The sequence below is a fragment of the Tursiops truncatus genome, chromosome 4, assembly GCF_011762595.2.
Source record: "Tursiops truncatus isolate mTurTru1 chromosome 4, mTurTru1.mat.Y, whole genome shotgun sequence".
In the NCBI taxonomy this organism is placed as follows: domain Eukaryota; kingdom Metazoa; phylum Chordata; class Mammalia; order Artiodactyla; family Delphinidae; genus Tursiops; species Tursiops truncatus.
This window is the reverse complement of record NC_047037.1, coordinates 27,541,507-27,567,082: the sequence shown is the minus strand read 5'-3', so window position 1 is coordinate 27,567,082 and position 25,576 is coordinate 27,541,507. Positions and strand designations below refer to the sequence as shown.

The following is a 25,576-nucleotide window of genomic DNA, read 5'->3' as shown; positions in this document are numbered from 1 at the left end:
ACTTTGCCAAATGCCCCTGGGCGGGGGCTGGATTACCCCCAGGTTAGAAACACTGGTCTAGGGCAGTGATTCTCACCTCCAGTGGCATACTAGAATCACCTGGGGAGCTTGGAAAAAAAAAAAAACTGATACCTGGGTCCCACCTTAAGACATTCTGATGTAATTGGTCCTGGGTAGTGGCCTGGGTACACGGAATTTTAAAGGCTCCCCAGGTAGTTCTAAGATTTAGCTAAGTCTGAGAGCCACTGATTTAGCACTGGGCAGCCTACAAGTTTTATATGCATGACAAACCTCACGAACCTATCTGTGTAGGAAGGGAGCGGGATTATTACTGTGAGTTTCCGACTAGAGACGTGAGGTCCAGAGTGGTGTGGTAGCCCTGTGAGTGATGGTGTTGGGATTCCATCCCAGCACATCTGACTCCTAACCCAGCGCTCTTCCCAAAGGGCAGGGCCCAGCCTGGGCAGGTTTGGTGTTCAGGGTCCTCAATGTGAGTCTTTCCTTTCCCAGTGGTTCTTCCTACCCACGGTGTCCCCCCTCCTCACTCAGTGTCCCCATTTCTTTATGCAAAGGCACAGCTAGCAGTCATTTACACTTTAGTGAGAACATGAGGCTGCTTTTCTTCTTCCAGGGGGATTGGCAAGTTATGCCTCATCCGTAACAGTGAAGAGGAAGGCTTTACATAAGCCCATAGATGGGGTGCGGATGGCTTTGGGGTGATGAGGTGTGTATTCATGACATCTCTGAAATTAAATCCAATTGGCAATTGTCTTTCATTAATGTTCACCTCATTCCAGCTTTGAGTTTAAAATTCTATCCAGTTCCATTTCGCTTACAAACAACTTTTGGAGCATCTCTTGTGCACTTGTAAGTGCAGTCATGAAGTCACTGCTGGTCTGACCTTAACAAGGCTCTAAGCTCTGAGGTAGAGGGCATCCTGGCCTGCTTCTGGCACTCACTACACCTGGGCCCTGACTGGACATATGATATGGTAGGTACTTAAAACATAGATGACTGAATGTCAGGCCACAGACCCGGGACCCAGGCCTGTGCCCTGGAGAGAGACCGTACAGGTGTAACATCAGGACCAAATCTGCAGGCGTGTGGCTGAATCTCTCCCATCTGCTCAGGGCTGGCGTCAAGAACACAGCTTCAGAAGCCTTCAGAGAAAATGTGAGCACAGTGGCGTTTCAAAGCTTTTCCAAAATAGACATATCGAGCAGAGACCACTTTTATTGGGAAGGCTTCGTTTGAAGAAAAGGGAAAGAGACAAAGCCAGGAGAGACAGGCTCTGCTAACAGATGCAGGCTGGCTCTCTGCCCCATGCTGAGCAGAGAGGGGGACCCTGCCCCCCCCCTTCCATGCCACTCATTCCTCGAGACTAAGGTATGTTCAGGCTTCAGTTCACCTTTTTGAATACTTGCTTGCAGACCACACCCTGCACTCTCATCTCCTGAAACAAAAACAGATTCTTGTTATTGGCCAAAGCAAGGTCACACTTGGGGCTCAGAGGATCCAGGGGCAGGGACTTGGAAAATACTCCGTGACTGCTATTTCTCCCCAAGAGTTGGTCTGAACTAGACAATTCCTTGGCGAGTCAGTTGAACTGGATCAGTGGACATCGGTCTTGGCTATGCACTATAGACAGAGCTGGCTGGAGACAGATGCGGCTCAGAGCTGACTGACAGGACTCTCAGATGCCTCCCTCCGTCTACTACCCTCGACAAGCCAAAGGCTTTAAGAACGTCAGGCCTGAGCCCAGGTCAGAGTCTGTGTGCAGGGCTGCAAGAAATCAGGGCCAGACACAAGGCTCAGTCCCCAAAGGGGTCACTGCAGACCAGGGTTGCAAACCAGCATGGTGGTTCCAAGCTTCAGCTGCACATTAGAGTTACTGGGGGAGTTTGAAAAATGCCTGGGTTCTAGGCTACACTGGTATCAGTATCTCAGAGGGTGAGGTCCTGGAATTGCTATTTTTAAAAGCTCCAGGGTAGTGCTAAATGCAGCTAAGAAAGTCCGTGCTCTGCCTCCAGGGCAACCCCTGCTGAGTGTTGCCAGCAAGAATGACAGCACAGTGTCGCCACACCTGCGAAGCTTTTTGTTTGTTTGTTTGTTTTGGTAGGAGTCTAGAAATCTGAATATTTATGTGACATCTCCCAATTTTTAAATTACTGGCTGAAGAAATTTGAAGCCCACGGATGGCCAAATAAAAGAGGCCTGTGGCCTGCACTTTGCAACCTCTGGCAAAAAGCCACAGAACTACTGAGCTGACAGGGCCAGTGGAGATCACAGAACCTACCCTCATTGCTCTGCAGTTGAGGAAACAGAGGCCCAGGAGGGAGAAAGGCTCAAGGTCAGACATTGCAGCCCAGGCTCTACACGAGCCGACGCTGCCTCTGAATATGATGTGTCTCCTCTCAGCGCTCACATGTCCCAAAGCTCCTGCAGACCCTGACCTTGGCAGGAGCCCTATGTACTAGGATGGCGTTTTGCAGATGAGGTTGAGGGAAGAAAGGCACCTCCCCTAAAGTACGCGGTGAGTCAGAATAGACCCCAGGTCACCTGGACGAGGCTCCTTTCTCAGAAGGAAAGTAGCTGGGGAGTTCCAAGGCGGCAGAAGGAATGACAGGGGGTCTCTGCTCAGACGGCAGGTGTTATTTTTAGCCCGCCAGAGGCTAAGCCCCCTACTCTGGATTTGGATATGCTTTTTCCAGACAATGGATAGAGTAGAAGTGGCTTTGACGAGCGATCCCAAGGCTGGAGGACAGGGTGAGTGGGGCCCACACCTGAGCCGAGAAAGGCTTCTCCTCCTCCAACCTAGATTGTAGAGATTGTAAGCAGATAGGGTAGGGAGTGCCCGGACATAAAGAAGCCATTTTTGGCCTGAGCCATTTTGTGATCTAAGCCTGGCTACAGTGCTTGCCCTTGAACAGGTCTCAGTAATTACTGATCTTAAGGGAAGTGAAGAACTGCAGGAACCAAGGAAAAGCAGTCAAGTTCAGGGACTTGTTTATCACAGTTTATCACAGTTCAGTGATAAAACAGAGGCTTGGTTCTTCCTCAAGGAATACACATAACCAGCTTTGAGCTCCTCGGGAACTAAGGCCTCCACCCAGGTGGAGGATGGGATTATGATGTGGACCTTTTCTGACCCTCATGACTTCAATCAATTAAAGCTTGGGGCTTCCCTGGTGGCGCAGTGGTTGAGAGTCCGCCTGCCGATGCAGGGGACACGGGTTCGTGACCCGGTCCGGGAGGATCCCACATGCCGCGGAGCGGCTGGGCCCATGAGCCATGGCCGCTGAGCCTGTGCGTCCGGAGCCTGTGCTCCGCAACGGGAGAGGCCACAACAGTGAGAGGCCCAAGTACCGCAAAAAAAAAAAAAAAAAGAAGCTTGGACTCTGTTGACCTTTGCCTCATTTCAATGCTGAATTCTCTGCTCAAGCCCCTTCATGAATACACATGTGCCCTTGGTTTAAAACTTCCCCAATTTTGCTGTTCAGGGAGACACAGCTTTGGGAAAGGTCCCCGGTGTTCTCCTCACTTGATCCAAGTAATAAACCCTTCCTTTTCCGGATCGCTGGCTCGCTTGTATCTTTTGGCTCGACACCCACCAAGAGGTGAACCCAATTTTCAGGTAACAAGATCATGTCTTGAGAAGCTTAGAGAACTCGCCTGGCTCTGGCTAGCCACAATTTGACATCGTGAAAACAGGTATCATTTGGGAGCAAATGTAAGTTCTGCTATCTTCTGGCTGTGTTACTTGGATGTGAGCCTCTGTGTCCTCATCTCCAAAATAAGAACCTTAACAGTACCTGGCCCATTGAGCTGCTGAGACAATGGAAAGAGATACAGAATGCTCCACATCTCATGCTTAGCAGATGCATCTCCTCACCTCCTTCCTCTGATTGGACAAGTGGGTCAGCCTAGACCTTGAAAACACATTGCTCAGTTTTTAAAGTCACTCAAGCATCTTCCCCAGGGCCTTGGAAGTGAAGCTTCAGAGCAGAACCAAGGTCCACCCATGGCGCATACTTCCAAAGTCCATCCAGACCCCAACATGACCAGGGCCTCTGGGGCCCAGCTTGGCTTACCTACCCCCGTACCCCCGGAACCTACCAGGTGCAGCTCGTCACCCTCAATCCACTGGGTCCAGCCACGTCCCTCCTTCTCGCCCTTCTGCACACACTCGAGCTTGTCCCCGTCCCAGCTCACCGTGGTCTGTGGAGCCAAAAACCACAGTTGTCAGTCTGGAGCCAGCAGCCCCTGGGCGCTGGGGGAGGGGCAGCCCCAACCTTGAGAATCCAGGGTGCGCTCAAGTCAATTTCATTTCAGAAAATCTGCAGCCTCATACTCCTTGTCCATCACGTGCTCTTATTAAAGCAGGCAAATCGGTTTTTTTTTTTTTTTTTTTTTTTTTCCGGTACGCGGGCCTCTTATTGCTGTGGCCTCTCCCTTTGCGGAGCAACAGGCTCCGGACGCGCAGGCTCAGCGGCCATGGCTCACGGGCCCAGCCGCTCCGCGGCATGTGAGATCTTCCCGGACCGGGTCACGAACCCGTGTCCCCTGCATCGGCAGGCGGACTCTCAACCACTGTGCCACCAGGGAAGCCCGCAAATCGGTTTTAAAATTCACAAAAACCTTCATAAATTTCATTTAAATGGATAATTAGGGGAGAAAAAGTCACTGGGGCAGGAGCTGTCAGTGCAAAGGCTGAGAATGGGGCTGGGAAGGGAGGAGGGGTTTCTGAGGGTTGAGCGCACACGGGGTTTGGGGGTGCGTGAGGGCTGCTGGCCTGCATCTCGGTGGTGAGAGGTAGACTTCTTAGAATATCCTGCTCATCCCCAGACATTCATTCATTCATTCATTCATTCATTCACTGTTTCAACCTTTGCAAGGTCTTGGGACACCAAAAAAGAGGCCCCCCTACCCGCCTCAAACATCTTTTCACTGCCTGGAGAACGACCTTAGATATACATCACCCTCTGCGGGGACAAACGGCAGCTCTTCCAGGCACTCTCGGCGCTGACTGGATCCTCATGATGTCCACGTGGAGCATGGGCTAGCAGCTCTGCTCTACAGATCAGGCTACGGTGCTTGCCAAGTCCCCCCAGGTGTCAATGGCAGAGCGAGATCAGAACACGGATCTGTGATGTTCAGAGGTTCCCCTCCCCGCTGGACTACGCTGCCTCCCTAGGTGCCCAGCGTCACCAGAGTTACAGACCAGAGGCTGCGGGAGCCCAGAGGAGACTCAGGGAAGGGAGGCGCTGGCAGGAGAAGGCACCAGGCTGGGCTTTGAAAGACAGGAGAGCGAAGCGGAAGCAGAGACAAGCAGGCGCTGGGAGAGAGCGTTTCTCCGCGGACCACGACCAGACGAAGGCACAGAGACTGAACAGCGCGGGGCGTGCTCAGGAAGCTCCTCAGGCAGGTTCCACATTCCAGGGGACCGTGGGGGAAAGAGGAGGAAGCCCCCGGTCTGCCCGCCCGTCTGGCCTCCACCCCTGCCTCCGGCCCCACCTTTGAGCGCTCACATCTTCCCTGAGCCCCGCGTGCCCCGCCAAGTACTGGGCGTGCTGAAGGGCAGACAGACAGCAGGAGGAGGCCCAGCCTGTGCACATGGACCCACCCAGAAATACAGGGCTCGAAGTGCTGGAATGTAGAGGGGAGATGGTCCAGGAGCTCACACAGGTCTAGACTGGGACCTGTGTGCAGTGGGCATCTCCCATATCTGCAGCTACCCACCTCCCATCCACATGGGCCCCGCCTCCACCTGTAGAGGTTAGAACCTCATTTGCCCCTTCACTGTGTGGCTCTGAGCAAGTTCATCACTGCTCTGGCCCCCCCTCACCCATCTGTCATGTGAGGTGTCAGAGGCCATGAACTCAGAGGCCTTGGCTTTACAGAGGTAAGGTTCTAGGATTCTTCTGTTCCTGCCATGCTCAGCTGAGAGAACAGGCAGCTAGAGCCTGATAAAGATTTAGGAGAGAAAGAAGAATCTGGGAAATGGGTGTGGAGTGAGTGGGCCTCTCCCTAGGGAGCACCACCTCCCCCTTCCTCCCCAACCCCCAGTCTCACGCCTGAGCTTGTGGATCTCTACCGCCCTCTACTGTTGGGATGAAGAATGCAATGAGAGGCGGGCACAAGGGGGACAGGTGGAGCCAGTGTGCCCCCAGCTCTGCACAGGCATCAATCTGCCCTCTGCTCCTGGAGCCCAGAGGGAGAGGGGCACAGGAGGACCTGGTGGGGGGCAGGCGGTTCCTCTCCCTGGTGCACAGATCACTCGGGGCACATGTCCAGCCCCAAGCCGGAAAGAAGGTCCCACCTCCAAGTCAGGACAGAATGAAGTGAATGTCTGACGAGGTGGGTCGAGGGTAAAGGCCACTAACGACCTCAGGCCACCGACAAGATGCCCATTCACTGGGTGCCTTGTCCATGCCCAGACTGTGAAGGGAGGTGGGGACTGAAATCAGACGGTCCTCAACTTCAAGGAGCTCGTAAGAACACTTGGCCTCCTCATCCACTGAGCTTCTCTTCATGAGTTTATCCAGAAGTCTACCCTGCACACTGAGGGCTCCAGACGCTATCAGAGGCCAAGAGAGACTCACTGGTGCTCAGTTATAATAGATACACTTCTGTCTCTACCGGAAATATTAGAGTCTATGAGCATGTTCATACCCTCTGTCCTGGAAAACTCGAGAAAAGCTCAAAAAAGAATAGAGTAGTAACAAGAATACCTAAAATCTTGCTTCTTCAGAGATAATTAGATTTTGGTGTATTTCTGTCCAGTCTATATGTGTGTGCGTGTGTGTGTATACACACACGCACACACATATTTTTGTTTTTAAAAAGTTCGGATTGCATCATTTATGGTTTTGTACTCTAGTTTCTTCACTTAATAGAAGCAATTTTCCACTTCAACAGATATTCTTCATAAGCATTATTTTAATTGTTATATAATATTTAGGAAATGGCTATGTAATTTGTAGTGCCCACCTAGCACAAAATGAAAATGAAGCCTCCTTTTTAAAAAACGATTAAGAATTTTAAGACAGTGACAGCAGAGCATTAAACCAAGTGAGGGGCCCTTCTGGGCACAGAAGCCTCTGGGACTGTACTGGTCACAGGCCCATGAGGACAATTCTGGTAGTATTTCATTGTACATACATACTTATTTAGCCCATTACCCATTCTTGGACTTTTAGGTTATTTATAATTCTGTGCTACTACAAAGAAGACTTCCTTGTATACAGTTTTGAGCACAACGTTTCATTAGAATAAATTTCCGGAGGAAAAATTGTCGCATGAAAGAGTGAGCGTATTTTTAAGGCTTTTGATAAGGATCACCACCTTGATCTCCAAAAGGCTCACACCTGCTTCCCTTCCAAAGTCAATGTCAGAGAACGAGCATGAAAGAGATGTTCATTAATAGTAAAGCAGGTTAGGTGCTTCCCTGGTGGTGCAGTGGTTAAGAATCTGCCTGCCAATGCAGGGGACATGGGTTCGAGCCCTGGTCTGGTAAGATCTCACATGCCGTGGAGCAGCTAAGTCCGTGCACCACAACTACTGAGCCCACGTGCCACAACTACTGAAGCCTGTGCACCTAGAGCCTGTGCTCTGCAACAAGAGAAGCCATCACAAGGAAAAGCCTGCTTACTGCAACAAAGAGTAGCCCCCACTCACCGCAGCAATAGAAGCCCGCGTGCAGCAACGAAGACCCAACACAGACAAAAATAAATTTAAAAAAAAATCTAAAAAAAAAAATAGTAAGGCAGGCTAGGGAGATTGGGATTGACATATATACACTTACATGTATAAAATAGATAACTAATAAGACCCTGCTGTATATAAAAAAATTTTAATTTAATTTAAAAAAACCCAGTAAAGCAGGCTTTGCTCCTGTGCTAACATGTTACACTTTCGGATTCATTTGGCATCTTTTAACAAGGACCGTTTGGATATAGATAATCAAAATACCTCACCAAAAGAATGATGGATGGTGCAATTTCAGGCTTCATGATAGATCGAGGGATTCAGGGAGCGGAAGGCTCTTTGAGCATAGAGAACCCTTTCTTAGAGCCCAACAAATCAGACCCTCAAAGAGAGGGATCCTTAATGCACCAATGCTATGTCAGTGTCCAGAGCAGGCACTTTCTCAAGCCCCGAGTTCCCGCTGACCCTTGACCCAGAGTGAGTGGGACAGAAAAGAGACTATTCTCGTCTGTATTGGATATACAGAGGAGGCTGAGCTCAGAGAGGTTAGGTGACTTTCTCGGTGTCACCCAGCTAATGAGGAAAACAATTTGGGCTGGAACATGGGCCTTGCGTGACTCAGTGCCCCCTTGTTTCCCAGGCCAGGCTATGCACCCAACCGATGTCTGCTCAGTTTTTGGGGGGTGCAGAGAAAACATGGGCATTATGCTAAGACTGAGCAGCCCCGGGAGGAACACACTTCAGTTTAGCCCAACCATTGCTGGGTGTGGGGTGCTGGGAGCCAGAGTCCTGAAGGCCCCTGGGCTAATAGATCACCGAAGAGACGGGCAGACAGAGAATTGCCAGGCAGTTACGGCTCAGTGTGGTAGGTGTTGCCATCAGGGGAAGCACAGGGGCTGCAGTGCCCAGGAGGGCCCCTCATTCTCAGAGGAAACACAGCTAGGTTTTTAAAGTGGGAAGGCATCCCAGACAGAGTGAATAACGACAAGCAGATCAGTGCTGAAGGAGGGGCAAGTACGAGGCTGGGGGGTAGACAGGGTCATAGCGCCAGACTATAACTGGGACTGTGGCCTGGAGCATGTTTTCAATGCCCCCCAATGCTGCCTGCGCCCTCACATAGCCCCGTGGCTCTGATCTGCTGGGTGGAACACTCCCCAGTGGGCCAGGGAGTCTGCTGGGCTGTCCTTTGGGAAGCTCAGCTGTAATTTACCCTGGGCTTCAGGTACCTGCCGCCCTCCCACCCTGTATCAGGTTGACCCAGTGTTGACAGCATCGTCAACAGACCTGGGTCCTCTGTCCCTAACTGTGTGGAATGACCTTGGGCAATAGGATGAACCTCTCTGAGCCTCAGTGCCCTCATCCACAAAAGGGGGATTCAGGGTACCTGCTATGGCAGACTCTTCCATCGGGGCTCCCAATGGGTCACAGGACATTCACGCCCTTGTGAGGCCCCGCCCACACTGATTCTGACCTTGGCTTCGCGACTCGCTCTGGCCAACAGGACAGCAGCCAGCGTGGGGTAAGAGGCGCCTTCAAAAGCCCTTGTGCGCTGGGGGCTCGTCCTCTCGGGACCCTCGCCTCTTGGAACCGAGCTGCTGTGCTTTAAGGAAGTGAAGGCTATTCTATTAGAGTGAAAGCCCACATGATAAGCCCCAGACGATGAGAAAGCAGTCACTGCCAGAGGCTGTGACAGTCTGTTGGTCGCCCCAACCGAGCCTTTAGCTGAAGGTAGTCACACGGAGCCGTGGACACTGAATCAACCTACAGCATCCTGAGAGCACGTGGTGGCTGTTTTAACGTATCGCGTTTTGCGGTGGTTTGTTATGTGGCTTTGGATAACTGCAAGACCTACTTTACCAGTGTATGCGGAGGAGGAGAGAAAATATACATGAAATGCATTGGGCTGGCACAGGGGGCCCGAGGTCATGGTAATCACGATGTCCAGAGCTTAGATAAGGCGGGGGGGGGGGGGGATTTGCCTGTAGAAGCTGAACAATAACTAAAGCCTTACTTTTCTAAGTTGGAGATTTGTGAAGAAGTGACGGACAAGCCATTCACCATGGCTAAATGTTTCAGGAGCTCCTTCTTTTCCGGGAGACTTGGATCCAGGAGGAGACCCTGCAGGGGCTGCCTGCTGAGCCGGGTGCCCAGGAGCCCTGCGATGTCCGCTTCCCCTAAATTTAATTAGTCTTTGTTTAAGCAGAAGATCTATTTGGAGACTCCCCACTGACAGCCGCGATGGTTCTGAAAATGCGATTTAGTTCTCCCACGTTGCTGTTCCACGTTCACATGGGGTGGGCGTGGATTTTCCTTTCTAAGCTTTGTACCCTGTGGGAATAAGCCAGCCATTTCCCAGAGGATCAGATTTGTCCTAAGAACAGAAAAGGGGGGCGGGGAGTCAGGGAGGAGGACCATCACCTACAAACAAATGAGAGGAAAGAAGCAAAAGAAAGAACATTGGGAGGGGGATGTAGCAAACAATGGTCACTTGCTTTCTTGTGACACAAAACATAGCTTCTGATAACGAGGACTCCTTCTGTGACCTCCCTCTGTGGTGAGCGGCCACCTCTGCCACACCAGGCAAAGTCTGGGACGAGGCTCAGCTTGCCCCGTGAATGCAGATCTGAAAGGGTCCTTAAGAGGTCATTCAATTCGGTTGCCCAGCTTGGACACTCACCATTGCTTAATCCATTTAATCAGGGTCTAGTGGGGGAGTTTCAGGCAAGAAGATGTTTCTGGTGCTTTTCAAGTGACACAGGAAGGCAGATGCCAGTGCGGGCTGAGGTGGGCATGGTACCAACCACGGGGATAGGCAGAGCTGCCCAGCACCCCACTTCTGGGAACTCCATCTTGGAAATGAAGTCCAGACAAACCCAAGAACAAGGGGAAAGTATGGCCACCTTCAACTCCCCTCCCAACGGTAATTCTCACTGCCTAGACCATCTGAAGTCTGCAAAAGAGCTGGTGCCCAGGGCAGCTGGTTCTAAAGCAAAGCTGGTCTCACTTTTCTATTGAAAACGAATAACCTCCAACACTTTGGCCTTGTCAGCAGCTCTCCCGGAGATACATGCACCAAAAGGTGAGTGAAGACAGCTTTGTATTACTCTGACAGGGGACTGTCACTTCAAAAGCCGTTATCCAGCTCCCCTGACCACTTAGAAACTCGAGCTGGCCCTGGGGTGACATAGAAAACTCAGCTCCCGCAGGCAGCCTGGGGAAGCTGGCTCCAGGGAAGCCTCGAGGTCCCTCACCCTGTATGAGTGACCTATACTGGGAGTGACAGACCATTCCCACTAAATGGACCCATCTCTTGGCAGTGACCTGGCATGAACCACAAATAGTGGGATTCAACTTGGCTGCCAAGAATTTGTGACGTTCCTTAAAGCTCCCACGTGTCCCAAACATCCACTCTCGTGAGCAGGGGGAAAATGGATCAGCGGTCCCCACAACTCGCCCGCCCAGCTCTGGGAGGCCCTCTGCTTACAGAGCCGCTTCCCAGAGGGCTGGGACTGGACCTTACTGTCTCTGTGGTTCCAGAGCCAGGTCCTCAGAGGGGAGGTCTTGTCCATGGTGGTTCTCCTTGCAAAGGGCAGAGCCAGGACTGACCCAGGTCTGACTCCCAAGCCTGTGCTCTTTAAATTTAAGGGGAAAATTGAAAAACCAGACAGTGACTAGACACTTTCTAGCATGACGTGAATCGCTAAAAGATACAAACTGGCCATTCCTCCTGGAGCTTGATGTTACAGTGTGCTTCACCCTTTGAGGGTTTCTGGAATAACGAGAAGGTTCTCAGCCTCCGGTGCCTGTGAAATACGTGGGTGGGCGGGAAGGGCAGGGAAGGTAACTGAGGACCTGCCAAGTGCCAGCTATGGTGCTGGGGGCTTTCCACCTCAAGATTTAGAGCCAATCAAAATTAGGCTTGTTAAGTAACCAGCCCAAGCCTCCTTGGGGTTAGGGCTTGAGCCATCATTTGCACCCAGTTCTTTCTGGCTGAGTCCATGAGCTGCCCTGCCTGGGAGGTCAGGTTGGGTGAGCCTCTGATCCTTTCCCAGGGGAATGGCAATGACCTAAAATCAGCACATTCGGGGGAAAAGCCGATTCATTCTGTAAGCATATTAAAACTAGATTAATGAGGCCTTAAAACACGAACGAGTAACTAGGCACATAAAAGCCATTAGAAGCAACAGCTACAGACCAGTAAAGCCACAGCAGGCCTTCGTGCGCATGGGCAAATGTGATTCCAACACCATGAAGAAGCGGACAGCAAATGATAACACGATTCTTAGGACAAACTAAATGATAAAATGTTAAGACTCATGTTGACATGAAATATTTTAAATTCCTTAAACATTCCAGAAAGCGCCCAGGCTTAATTTTAAAACAACAAACCGTCAGAGAGCTCAAGGCCCCATGAGGCCAAGGTTCTGGATGCGGGGGGTGGGGGGGAAGTGAGGCTGGAGAAGGTCACAGGGATCCTGTGGGACTGGGCTCGGTCATTGCAGGGGCCCAGCACTGAGGGTGGCCCTAAGGCTGGGCTGGACCCAAGCTCTGCCGTGGAGCAGCTCAGGCTGGAGGGAAGACACGCATGTAAACTGGCATCAACAGCACCTGTGTGTGGTGTGCTGGGTACTTCCCGGTGTAAGTAATAACAGCACTGTCATTATCACCATCACCGTCATCACCCTAAAATCATCTATTTAACACTCACTATGTGCTGGGCAGGGTATTAAAGCGTGGGTCATATCAAGTTGATCCTTTAAACCTCCTGGAGCAGTTATGCTTCTCCCCATTTTACAGATGTGGAGACTGAGGCTTTAAGGTCACCCAGCCATGAAGTACAGAGATGAGGTTTGACTCTACAGCCCATGCTCTTGGCTACTGGGCTCTGCGGTTCCCTGGTCTAAGCTGACCCTTGAATGAGCAGTAAGACTTTGCATCTTGGTTCTGCGTAAGGAAGCATCATTCAGCAAATGCGGGTGTCACACCTGCACACCAGCCTCGTGTGCTAGAGAGAGAGGCAGGGAAGGTGAGGATTCTGTTCTCAGGAGCTCACAGACTATTGAAGACAAGCAGACAGAGAATTCCAGCAAAACGGCAAGTGCTGGCTAGAGGCAGGTGATGGTGATTTTGGAAGTGGGAAGGCACCTCGTCCGCCTCTGAAGTAGAGACAGAGGTCCATCAGGGAAGGCTTCCCGGAGGAGGTAACGCTGGAACCGACACCAAAACACGTCAAGAGAGTTAGGTGAAGAAGTAGAAACTGGAAAAGAGGAACGAGGGAATCCCAGGCAGAGGGGACAGCCTGCACAGATGCAGGGAGGTCAGGGGCTGCATGAGTGAGGCTTCTGAATGGGCTTTGCCAGGCTGGACACTCCCCAGGGAGTGTGATCCTGCACCTCCGACCCTAGAAGTTACCAGCATCTCTTCTTCCTCACTTCACACCTATGTGGCTCCAACCGGCCAAACCTGGTACAATGGAAAAATCCAAATATTTGCTCAGCTGGCGGGCGGAGCTGGCTCTGCTGCTTGGGCAAGTGTAAGAAATCGGCCTATTCTCAGGTTCACCTGCAGTGGGGGTGGAATAAAGGAGGGGCCGTCCTGCCAGAAGGTGCTCAGAGGGGCTCAGGGGGGCAGAGCCCACCCAAGGCCTCATCTCTTCCACGAGAGCCTCTGGCCCCTATCTTTTATCTTTCAAGGCGAACAGAAACAAACAGTTCCCAGAAGATAAAAGATGGTTGCTCAGTAACCAGGGAAGAGGGAGCAGGTCAGGATCTCTTGACCAAGAGTTCTCTGGGCTCTGGAATCCTTTTATTCACTGTAGGATACCAGCCCCTACCTTAGAATCTATGGCAGAGAAAATGCACATTACCACTTGTTGAATCAACAGAATGAATGATTCTGTTGGCAGAAAACATTCTACGGGTACTCTTGTAATTTACACCTTTTTTTAAATGACAAAATATCCCAGGCATATGTTTCTTCGTCCATAGATTAGTCTTATATACACAAGTTAACCACTGGAGTGACATTAGCCCCGAGTTTCTGAGGCCTGGAGTGCTTAGTCATCATGCCAGGAAGAGCATGAATCATGGTTTCAACCCCCTTCTCCCCAGCTCTGAACCCATGTCCTGCCTACTGCTCCCACATGAACATCTTGCTGCCCTGGATGCCACTGCCATTGAACCTGGCAGGCTGTGGGGCTCGTCTGGCCAGCAGACAGCAGCTTGCCTGACTGAGCTGGGCGTTCAGGAGGGACCTGAAGATGGCCTTGGATAGAGGCGGGCCTGAGCTCCAATCCATCCCCACCTCTTTCTAGCTGGGTGACCCCAGCAATTTACCTTTTGAGCCTCCATTTTTTCATCTGCAAAATGGGGCTAATGAGTCCCGCCACAGAACAGAGCCACCAGGATGAAATGAAACAAGGGGTTGCAAGGACCTGTTGCAGCTCTGGACTCTCAGTAAGCACTGGTTTCCCCTCTGCTCTTGGCCTTGCGGCCCACCCCACTGCCCCGCACCGTCCTCCATCAGGGTGGAGAGAAAAGTGCCCTTTCAGGCCAGCCTCTGCACATGTAACCCCGCTAGCTCTTCCCTGGATGGCCAGCTGTCCCTTCACACATCGCCACCTCCAGAATTTGTCTTCTGGAGCACACAGTTTACACGGCGAGAGAATTACTAATAACAGCTCGGATTGATGGAGCAGTTGACTGCAGGCTTTCTTGCGTCTAATCCTCATCGTGAAGTAGCTTGTGAAGTAGATCCCTTACTTGATAATAACCCCCATCTCACAGACAAGTGAAGGCACAGGGAGGTGAAGTAACTTGCTTAATGCCACCCAGTTTGTAAGTGGCGGAGATGGGATTCCAAAGATGACAGTCTGGTTCATGGACTGAACCGGTTATGACACAGCCGGACTGCCAGGTCTTGCCTCAGAGGGAGATGGGCTGTGAACAAGTAAGAGCTTAGAGGAGGGCCAGGAACAGCTGCCCTCAGCCCGGAAGCCGCAGGTCTCGGCCAGCAGCGCCAAGCCTGGCACATAGTAAGCATGAGAGACATTAACTGTTATTATTATTACAGGCAAGAGATATTCAGAAGATGGGGAAAGGGGAGAGAGAGATTAAGAAGCAGAATCTACGGAACTTGTGGACTGATTGCCCATAAACACTTTCCATTTATCTTCACAGCGATCACTTTCATGGCTACCTAGTGGTCTACGGAATTAAAAACCCACAGTCACTCTAATGGCCTGTGGTTCCTGGGCACTTAGGGACACCAGCAGAAGGCAGTCTGTTCTGTAAACCACACAAAGTTGGGAGTCAGAGAGATCTGAAGTTCAGTCCCTGGGCTGTAGTTAACTGGGAGTGCGACCCTGGCAGGACCTCAGGTCCCTGTCTGTTAAATGGGAGAGTAGCCCCTCTGTGCTAGGATTGTTAGAGGGCTGAATACATAACATATATCAAGTACTTTTGGAGGTGGGTGCAGGGCTGAAGGTGAAGGCCTGCACCACTCCCAACACTCTGAGGCCATCCTTTCCCCCTTCAACTCACACGCCAGCCTCCCGTGCAGGGCCTGCCTTGGGTGGCAGGCAGCCCAGGGAGGTGGAGTTCTCACCCTGCCTGCAGAGGCCCAGCTCCAGGCACCACATACCTTCTCCCACCCCCACGGAGTCCTTGTGGGCTCTGCTGCTACTTGAGACCAGCCAGAAACGAGAGCCCAGCCCTGACAGACCTGCAAACTTCAGCCAGAGAATAATATTCCAACTCCCACTGTGTACTCACTGGACATCAGGCACTGTGGTCACAGCTTAGTTTGCATAGAGCACACTGAACTTTTCTAAAGTATCTTCCACCCGACGTGCTCCCCCACTGAGATGTGGAGTCCATGTCCCCTTCCTTGGGAAGACGGGTGGGCCTTTGTGACTGCTTCAACCAACAGAGTATGGCAAAATCCTTGCTATATGACTTCAGAGGCTAAGTAGATTATAAGAATGTCATACACTCTGCCTTGTTCTCTTGGCCCTCTCGTTCTTAGAACCCGACTGCCATGTTGTAAGGAAGCTCAATCAGCCAGTAGAGAGTGAGTATGAGTGAGCCACCTGGAAAGTGGACCCTCCAACGCCTCACGGACATGGCATGCCGCAGGGACAAGTCATCCCCTTTGAGCCCTGCCCTAACTGCAGATTCATGAAGAAAATAAACAACTGTTATTGTTTCGGAGTTTCGGAGCACTAAGTTTTGAAGTGGTTTGTTACATAGCAATAGAAATTTGAAATAATTCATCACCACATTTAATTTTCACAACATCCCATCAGTGGTGCTACCTCTGGTTCCTTTTCACAAATGAGGACACTGAAGTCCAGAGGGATAGAGTACCTTCCCCAAGGAAACACAGTTGGAGAGTGGACCCAGGATTCAAATCCAGGTTCATCTCAAAGCCAAGCCTCCCCGTTGCTCTGCTGTATCCCACGCTTGTCCAGCTGAACACACTACTGGTATCACTTACTCGGACACTCAGTTGCAAACCATCATGGGCTGCTGCAAGTTTGGTGTCCCCAGGCAGACTCCATCCACAGGGACTGCATCCCTTCACTCTCATTCATCCCCCATAACTGGGCACCCTTAACCCCAGCACAGGCTTATTACACTGAATCATGACGAGAATATCACTGGAACCCGGGTGTGGGCCAGCCCTCTTCCTCATTTCTCTTTCTTAGTAGTTATCACAAGCACGATCTTTGAACCCACGGCATCGGCATTAGTCAGGAACTTGTTAGAAAAGTTCTTGGTCCCTACTCTAGACCTTCTGAATCAGAAACTCTGGATGTGGGGCAAGTTCAAGTCTGAGAACTACTGCTTTAACTACTTACGTGGTTTTTAACCTATGATCTGTGGGCTCTGTACGTCATAGGATGTTTCTAGGTGCAAGTGACAGGAAACCAGTTCAAATAGTTTCAGGGGAAAGAAAGGGCATGTATTTGCTGGTTCAAGTACAGACGAAAAGTCTCAGAATGGCATTAAGTGTCAGGAGTTCCAGCAACCCTCCGATGCTGAGGTTTCTCTCTCTCTCTCTCTCTCATTTCTGCTTATCTACCAGCCTCATCTTATTTTTTCCTTCTGTTGGATTTCTTCATGCAGCCATGGAGGGTGGCAGGAAACGTACGACTGGCCCAGTGCAGGTCAAACGCACAGTCATGGGACAGGCCACGGGATACTGTCATGGCCCTGGTTTAAGGTGCTCATCCCGGGAGACACAATGTACTGGGATTTGCAGCTTCACCAGAACCCACAGGTAAGTAGGGGTCATTCCCACCAAATAAGGGGAGCAATGACGGTCAGGAAAACAAACAGCTGTAATCCTCCAGTAAACATCTGGCCAACACAAGTTCGCTTTGCCTGCAGTCTAGGGTATCAGAAGGGCTTTGCCCACTTATTGCACATAGTTTTGTGGCTTCACCAGGCCCTGTCTTCTGTGCTATCACCATGGTCCTCAGAATTTGCTGTGAGCCAGGTGAAGCAGCAATCATGGTGCCCATTTTGCAGATGTGAAAACAGAGGCAGCGGGTCCAGTCATTTAAGGTCACTTTGTTAACTAAGTAATAGAGGAGGATTTAAAACCAGATGTCTGACTCCACTACCAGCACTCCTTCTCCACACCCCCAAGCCTTGTCAGTACTGTCTGTGCTCACCTCCAGGTTGCGATGAGCCTCACAGTAAGGAACTCAGCAGAGCTCCATAGGAGACCTCGTAATAGCTTTATAAGTAAACTAGTTAGAACCCTTCCTCTGCCACCAACTGGCTGGATGACCTTGGGCTGAAAAGGTTCCTCAGCTCGGAGCCTCAGATTCCCGTCTGTAAAATGGGCATCATGATACTCACTGAACAGCATTTGCTGTGGGGACCGAAAGAGAACAAGTGCTACAATCATCTGGGACAGGCATGGCACTCAGTCAGGATTTAGCGCGTTATTTTCCTTTGCTCCTGCCTAACAAAAAACAAAACCTGACAAACAAGTGTGATTCTTGAAAGTTACTTTGTGCATTTTATTTGGGTTGCTTTAATTCTTCCCTTTGTAATCCTCAAAAGTATGCTGCTGACACCGATTTCAAAGGTCGAAGAACTTTAGCTCAGACATGAAAGAGACTCCGTGTTTCCTTCCTGGAAAAGACCCTGCCAAATGCTGGGGGCCTGAACTGAGCAGGGGCGGCTCTCAGAAGGCTTCCAAATCCAATGGCATTCTCAGCTCTGCAGCCCAGGGAGTGAATTCTGCCTTTGGCATCGTGTTTTTTAAAATAAGAACCAAAAAAAAAAAAACAAACCTCTTTAATGAATCAAGAATAGGATCAGAAGAAAGCTGGCAAAAGAATTTACACCAAAGCATTAACAGCAGTTTGGTAGATATCATGTATTACCATACTTAGATGAATGGATGGATGGAGGAAGGTAAGTCAGGGAGGGACGGGAAGGAAACATGTAAGTGCTGATATGGAAAGATGCCTAAGAAATATCATCGAGTGAAAAAACAATGTGCTAAGAAGTAGATTTTTTTTCTTTCTTTCTTCCTTCCTTCCTTCCTCCCTTTCTTCTTTCTCTCTCTCTCTCTGTCTCTCCCTCTTTCTGTCTTTTTCGGCTTTAGATACAAATACTGATAAATCACCTTCTCAATAACTACATGGCTGGATGGCTTCTATATTCGAGGAAGATTTCTGCACAGATCCACCAGAAACAGTAACAGTGATGACCTCTGGGGGGTGGGAATGAGGCCAAGTAAGGGAAGGGGTCCTTTCCTTTTCAGTCCACTTTCTCCTGTGCCATTTGAATTCTTTTTTTCCTTTTACAGTGAAAACAAAGCAACAGAGGGCTGGAAGTGGAAGGCAGGCTCTGTGGAAGGGGTCATCCTGAGTTCAAGGCTGGAGATGAAGCCAAGGCCTCAGCCTGGGAGGAGGTGCTGGCTGCTGAGTGAACGTAGCTGCCTCCCCCAGGGAAAACCTGACCTGGTGTCCACAGGGACGACAAATGGTCCTTTTGCCCCCACCATGCAGAGCCAGGCTCCCGGCTGGGAATCCTGCCGACGCTCGTCTTCTCCCACAAAAGCTGCTTGTGCCGGGGGAGCTGGGAACCAGGAACCCGATCATTCCTTGTGCCGAAGGGCTCCCTGGCCCCGGCGTGGGGAACGGTATTTGAAGCCAAGGAGCATCTCCTTTTTGGAAGGTCCCCACCCTGCCAAAGCCTCCATCTGCTAGATTCGATAAATAATACTGGTTTCAAACTGGGCCTGAGATTTCATTTTAATGGGTAAAGGCGCGCAGGAGGCGGTGGAGAAAAGCTGAGTCCAGTCTTGATACACTTCTACCAAAAGCACAGCCCTGGCTACTTGTGGTCATGTAAAGACCTGAAGAGAAAAGACTGCAAATGGGAGCTGAGCGATCCCGGCTACGCAGATCTGAGCCCCTCCACCCATCAGCCTGGGGAGAGACGCAGAGCCATTTCAGGTGGCTCTGGGCATGGACTACCATGTCCACAGGGGTCCAGAGATGGACTAAGCCAGCATGGGGCCCTCTACACCTGAGTGCCTAAGAAACATCATGAGTGTTGTCCACTTTTTACAGAGACACAGGTACAGAGAGGTTTCTTTTCTCCAAAGCGGTGGTTCTCAAGGTTTAGTTGCACCAGAACCACCTGGTGGGCTTATTGAAACCCAGATTGCTGGCCCCGCTCCCAGAGTTTCTGATCCACCAGGGGTCTGGCTGGAGAATCTGTGTTTCTAACAAGTTCTCACGCTGCTGCTGCTGCTGCCGCCAGTCTCAGCTTCGGGAACCACTGCTCTAAGGAACACACGGTGCAAACAATGACGTGCGGCTGTTTGATCCTTGACTTTAGGTACCAGGGTGGGGGGAGGGCTGTGGAAGAGTGGAGAAGGTCCCATCTTAAAGAAGGAGCTGCGACAGTGTCCTGGGCATCCACAGGGTGCAGGAATAAAAGGGCACCCAGCATTTTCAGCAGTCTTGATTTTACTGGGGTACAAACAGCCGGAAATACGGATTTTTCTATGACATCTTACAATCTTTGGCAATCATTGGCAACTGGCTCTTAAATTTGTCAAACATTGTGTGAGCCAAACAAAACACATCTGCAGGCCAGATTTCATCCTCTGGCTGCTGTTCCAGAAGACAGATAAGGTTCCCACGGAAAGAGGCAGGAGCAGAGCTCTCTGAGCCTCCGGGCCCTTTGCGGAGGATGGCAGCCTGACCACGCCTCTCCCAGAAGGCTCCCTGGGGCCTGTCGGGGCCACATCCAGGCTCCCCACTGGGTCCTCAGCACTGCCCTCTTCCCCAGCCACACCCCGCACTCTGGCCACATGAAGTCTTTGCAGACTGCACCTCTGTCCCGGATGAAACCCCTTCCAGCCAGGCCTTTTCTGACCTCTGGACCTTTGTGCACGTGGTTCCCTTCACCTGAAATGCACTCCACATCCGCCCTAATTCTGACTTGTCCTTCAAGGCCCCCTCAGCTGTCACCTCCTCCCGGGAGCCCTCCCTGACCACTGCCTGTCCCCCATTCCCCCATCCCTGCCCTCCTAGCCTGCTGTGCTTCCATCACTGCACCGGGCTGTAATGGCCTGAGGCTGTGTCTGTCTCCTCCACTGGCCTGGGTGCTCCAGGAGGCCTTGTTGCCTCTGTGAGCCCGGGCTTGAGCCCAGGGCTGGTGTGGGACAGGTCTGAAATAGCACCTACCAAGTGCTGTTCTCTTGGCCTTGGCCTTCCTCTCGTCCCCTTTCTGTTTGCCTAATTCCTGCCTATCCGTCAAGCCACTACTCAGACTCTACTTCCTGTGGGAACAGCCCCTGACCTCCCAGACCCGGGGGGCCCTTCTCTGCCTGTCCTTCCCCATCAACACACCATCTCAGTATGAGTGACTGCTTTGGTCTGCTGCCCCCACTACACTGAACTCCACGAGGGCGGGACTCTTGTGCGATTCATCTTAGTAACGCAAGGGCCGCAAAGACAGAGTGAGCACCACAAAATGCTTATAGGACCAAGAAAGGAATGAACACAACAGGTGAGCAATGAGATCCTTGTAATGTGCTGGGAAGTACATGTTAGAATGAGGCCAACCTGATGCTGAGAGCTGGCTTCCTCCGGCCACTGCTCCCGGCTGGTGGCTGCAGAGCACGGGGAGCAGAAGGGGTAGTGGTGCATTCTCTTTGGCAACCACCTTGCCCAGGACCCCCGCGAGGGGGGTCCCCGAGGACCCTCCAGGCCTTGGCCATGTGGTCTATTGCAGGCAGCTCCCCTTCATTCACAAGCACGAGGCTGGACAGTTGCCATCATTCTATTAACCTAGGCTCTCCCCCAGCCGTGCTCTTCCCTGTGGCCCCCCTCCAGCTGGGCAGCAGGGGAGAAGGGCTTCTCTGCAGTGCAAGGGCCAAGGGAAGGCCAGAGCAGAGGGCCGTCCATCCTCCCAACAGGCAACAGCACGGTTAGCTCATGCCATCTATAATACTTGGGAGGGGGCTGCCCTGAGTTCTGGGACAGCAAAGGTGACCACGAGTCCTCATACAATGTCATTGAGTTTGCCCAGCTGCTGGGCTCCCTGATCTGTTCACCTACCACTGTCCTAATGCTTAATGGCCAAAAAAAGAGGGGGGCCGTGTGCCCCTTCCTTTGTGTCCAAACCCATCCCTTCCACCACTTTTTTTTTTTTGTGGTACGCGGGTCTCTCACTGTTGTGGCCTCTCCCGTTGTGGAGCACAGGCTCCGGATGTGCAGACTCAGCGGCCATGGCTCACGGGCCCAGCCGCTCCGCGGCATGTGGGATCTTCCCGGACCAGGGCACGAACCCGTGTCCCCTGCATCGGCAGGCGGACTCTCAACCACTGCGCCACCAGGGAAGCCCCCCACCTCTTTTTTGTTACAAGTAAGTGGAGAAGTCACCACCTCCAGAATTCCTTCCAAGCTGCCCTCCTCTGGAGCTTCCCTTTGTCACCACTGATCACACTGTGTTCTGACTGTGTGTGCGTCTGTCTCTACCACAAAGACTGTGAGTTCCTGGACATCAGAGATTGTGACATGTTCCGCTGGGTCAGACCACATTCAAATCCTCCCTCTGCCACTTCCTTAACCTCCCAAGGTCACCCAACAAGAAATCCTGCCTTGGTTTTCTTATCTGTAAAATGGGGTTGAAACCAGCATTGTGAAGATTCACTGAGTTAAAATAAAATGGGAAAGGTACTTCAGCACTTGAAGAGTACAGGCATACCTCGTTTTACTGCACTTCAAAGATATTGTGCTTTTTACAAATTAAAGGTTTGTGGCAACTTTCATCAAGCAAGTCTGTTGGTACCGTCTTCCCAACAGCATTTGCTCACTTTGGGTCTCTGTGTCACATTTTGGTAATTCCCGCAGTATTTCAAACTTTTTCGTTATTTGTTATGGTGATCTGTGATCAGTGATCTTTGACATTACTATTGCAAAAAGATTACGACTTGCCAAAGGCTCAGATGATGGTGAGCATTTTTTTAGCTATAAAGGAGTTTTTCTTTTTTTTTTTTTTGGCCGCGCCACCTGTGGGATCTTAGTTCCCCGACCAGGGCTCGAACCCGTGCCTCCTGGTTTAGAGGTGTGGGGTATAAACTACTGGACCGCCAGGGAAGTCCCTAAAGTAGTTTTTAACTAAGGTATATACACTGCTGTTTACACAGAATACTACTGCACACTTAATAGACCACAGTATAGTGTAACCGTAAGTTTGATATGCGCTGGGAAACAGAAAACTTCGTGTCACTTGCTTTATTGGGATGTTCGTTTTATTGCGGGGGTCTGGGGCTGAACCTGCAATATCTCCGAGGTCTGCCTATATTAACTAGTGTTACTAGGTGATCAATAAATGTTTCATACAGTAATGGATGAGGGTGGGAATGAAACAGCGAAGGCAGTTAGCCAAGTAAGTACAGGCCAGCACATTCCACAGGTGGCAGTGACCCAAAATACATAGAGATGTGTGCTGTGCCCTGCAAGTACCTCAAGAGTGGGCTGGCACAACCTGACAGTTCCCTACAACAGCAGTGTTTTGTCCCCGCGGTGGCCTCTCCAAGGATCCTCCCTGGCGGCCACCCCCTCTTCCGCCACCATTCCGAGCGCAGACTCAGACACTAACTCAGATCCCCTTCAGATGAATCAACAAGTAGGGGGGTGAGTCATCCTGGCCCGGGGTTCCTCATCCCCAGACACCGGCACTCCTTCAACCACAGCCCTGACAAACCCCAGACACCTGGTTTCTGCAAAGGGTAGCCACAGAGGAGCCTGGCCCCGAGCGGGAGTGTGGGCCTCAAAGTGCGGTCTCTGGAATCTCCTCTGGGAGCCTCAGTCATTGTAAAATATGGGATTACTAACCCCTCCCTCACGGGGCTGTGGTGGAAAACAGCTGGCACAGTGCAGGGCACGGAGCAGACTCTCAGTAAAGAGTAGGAGGGGGAGGGGAAGAGGCGTCGGGGAGAAGCTTATCAGTAAGCAAAGCAGCTCCCTGGGGGTGGGAGTGAGCTAGCTCTGGACCCAAGACTGGGAAAGGGAGACCCGGAGCACCCTGACCTCCCAGCGACCCCAAGAATGTTGACGGAGGCCCCGGGCTGACCTTCCGGAGGCTGCTGTGGTGGCGCTAATTGGGGTCTCCGGGTCACCAGCTTCCCACCCTTGGGGGCAGGGGGCTCACTCCCTTCCCCCACTGTTGCCTCCTCTGGCCTGGGCTGCTGCGGCACTGACCTACTGAGTAGGTTGTTGGCTGCAAGCTTCAAAGGAAGCTCGGGGCAGTGGAGGACAGGGTAGGGAAGGGGGTGGCCAGGAGCCACACCCCACTTTGGGGATGAAGAGGGGCAGGTCAGAAGGCAGGGTCCCGGTGACCCCTGCTTCCTAGAGTGGCTTCGTGCTAGGTCCTGTAGGAAGTTTACACTTCAGAAGGGTTGCCTGTGTTTCATCTTGCTTTCCTCCCTTCTCTCCTTCCTCCCCCAGCCTACAGTTCAGCCAGAGAAGAGAGTCAACAGATTTGCCTGGAATTCCTGCCCAGCCCCTCCCTAGCTGGGTTACTCTGAGCATGTTGCTTCGTCTCTTTGAGACTGTTTCTTCATCGGTAAAATGGGCGTACTGAGACCTCCTTCAGAGGTTGTTATGAGGATTAGATGAAGGCAAGTGTATAAAGCACCCATGCCGGGACAGAGCAGAGACTCAACAAACCACAGCTTTCATTTCGGAGGGTATGCTTGGTAAGTCGAGAGCTGCCTACCTTGGGGGCTGGGAGTGTGAAGATCTTGGACCCCTAAGAACACAAAGGCGCTTGCTCCCCTCTCAGACGAACTAGCCCTGCCTTCGGTCAGGACCCCTGGGCAACAGACGCCCAGGTGTACGCGAAGCCTCACCATGCACTTGCGGTCGTCTATGCCCGTCAGATCCTCCTCAAACTCCTCCCCGACCTGGAAGTCCATGATGTAGTTCCTAAAAGTGCTCAGCGTCCGGATGATCATGTGGTCGCCGTCCTGCACGATCTCTTTGTCTGGCTTCAGCAAGTTGGCGATTTTGCGCAAGGCCACATTGACATCTGCAGGGAGTGCCGGGGCAGAAAGGAGCAGAGAGTTGACTGGAAAATGCAGAGAACTGTTGCCAAGGTAGCGGGCCCTAGAAGCCCGCTTCTCCCACCCCCACTCCCCTAAGAAAACCATCGGGGTCCTCTGCTCGATTAGCAAGGCCTCTGCGTGCAGCTAGCTGGTCTGTGTCTTTTTCTTTCTTTTTTTCTTTGCTTTGTTTTGCTTTTTTTTTTTTCAACAAAGTTTTCTACCCTTATGCTAACGTTTTGAAAACTGAAGCTAGCCAGCCAAGCCCAGCTTTCCTAATGAAATTATCCACTTCGAGAGCCAACCATCAGACATTGACCACCATGAACCCTAATAACCCCCGTCCTCCAATTCGCACTTGCTGTACCCCTGGAGACGCCCCTTCCCCGGTCGGGGTGCTCAGGACGGCGGCTTGGCCGGCGGAGGCAGGCGGGTGGGCGGCCGGCTCGGGAGGGCGCCGGGATCCCACCCCCAGCTGCCCGGCCGGGCGCCCCGGGCAGAGCGCGGCGGGCAGCGCTTACCCAGCGCGCGCAGGTACTCCTCGAAATTCTCGTTGGCCAGCATCTTCCAGTACCCGGTAAAGTCGACCGGCATTTCAGGGGGCGACTTGGGCCGGACCGGGACTGAGCGGGTGGGAGCAGATCTGGGCTCGCGGTGCGATCCGGGTGGTGGGCGGCCCGGAAATGTGCGCCCTCGGGGGGCAGGGGCTCGTGGGGCGGCGACAGCTGGATTGCAAGCGTGCACAAAGCCAGCGGGAGGATCCACCGTAGCTGTCGCTCCTCCCCCCTCAGCGGGGCGGGGCCGGGATGTCGGAGGGCCAGGTTGTCCCAGGCCCGCCTCCGCCTAGTTCAGACCTTCAGTTTCCTTCCCTAGGAAGGAAAAGGAGATGGCGGTGGAGGTGAGGGGTGTTTTATTGTTTCCAACTTTTCGGTACCTGCGGGATTCCTTCAAACGCCTTGAACTTCTCACATTCAGCGGCCACTTGAGGGTGGGGAAACATTCTCCTGCGTTTGCTGGAGTAATTAGGGAAAGAGACCACTTACAGGCTTACAGCGCGGGTGGCCGGTGGGGATCCAGGATCCAGAAAGCTGGGCAGTTCAACTCCGGGAAAGAAAAGTGGGGCACTCCCCACATCCCTCCCCCAAATAAAGCAAGGCCGGGGGACTTCCCTGGTGGCACAGTGGTTAAGAATCCGCCTGCCAGTGCAGGGGACACATGTTCGATCCCTGGTCCGGGAAGATCCCACTTACCGCGGAGCAGCTAAGCCCGTGCGCCAAAA

General features: G+C 52.0%; 1 protein-coding gene across 1 annotated transcript; it reads right to left on the bottom strand.

Annotated features, from left to right (window-relative positions):
* Positions 1-1,217: 1,217 nt before the first annotated feature.
* On the bottom strand, positions 1,218-25,057 carry RBP1 (retinol binding protein 1). The gene is made up of 4 exons (XM_004326411.4): positions 24,819-25,057; positions 24,106-24,284; positions 4,117-4,218; positions 1,218-1,453 (listed from the first exon to the last, which is right to left on the bottom strand). Exons 1-4 carry the CDS (start codon positions 24,889-24,891, stop codon positions 1,400-1,402), a joined length of 408 nt encoding a protein of 135 aa, XP_004326459.1. The 5' UTR covers positions 24,892-25,057; the 3' UTR covers positions 1,218-1,399.
* Between the last annotated feature and the right edge of the window lie 519 nt (positions 25,058-25,576).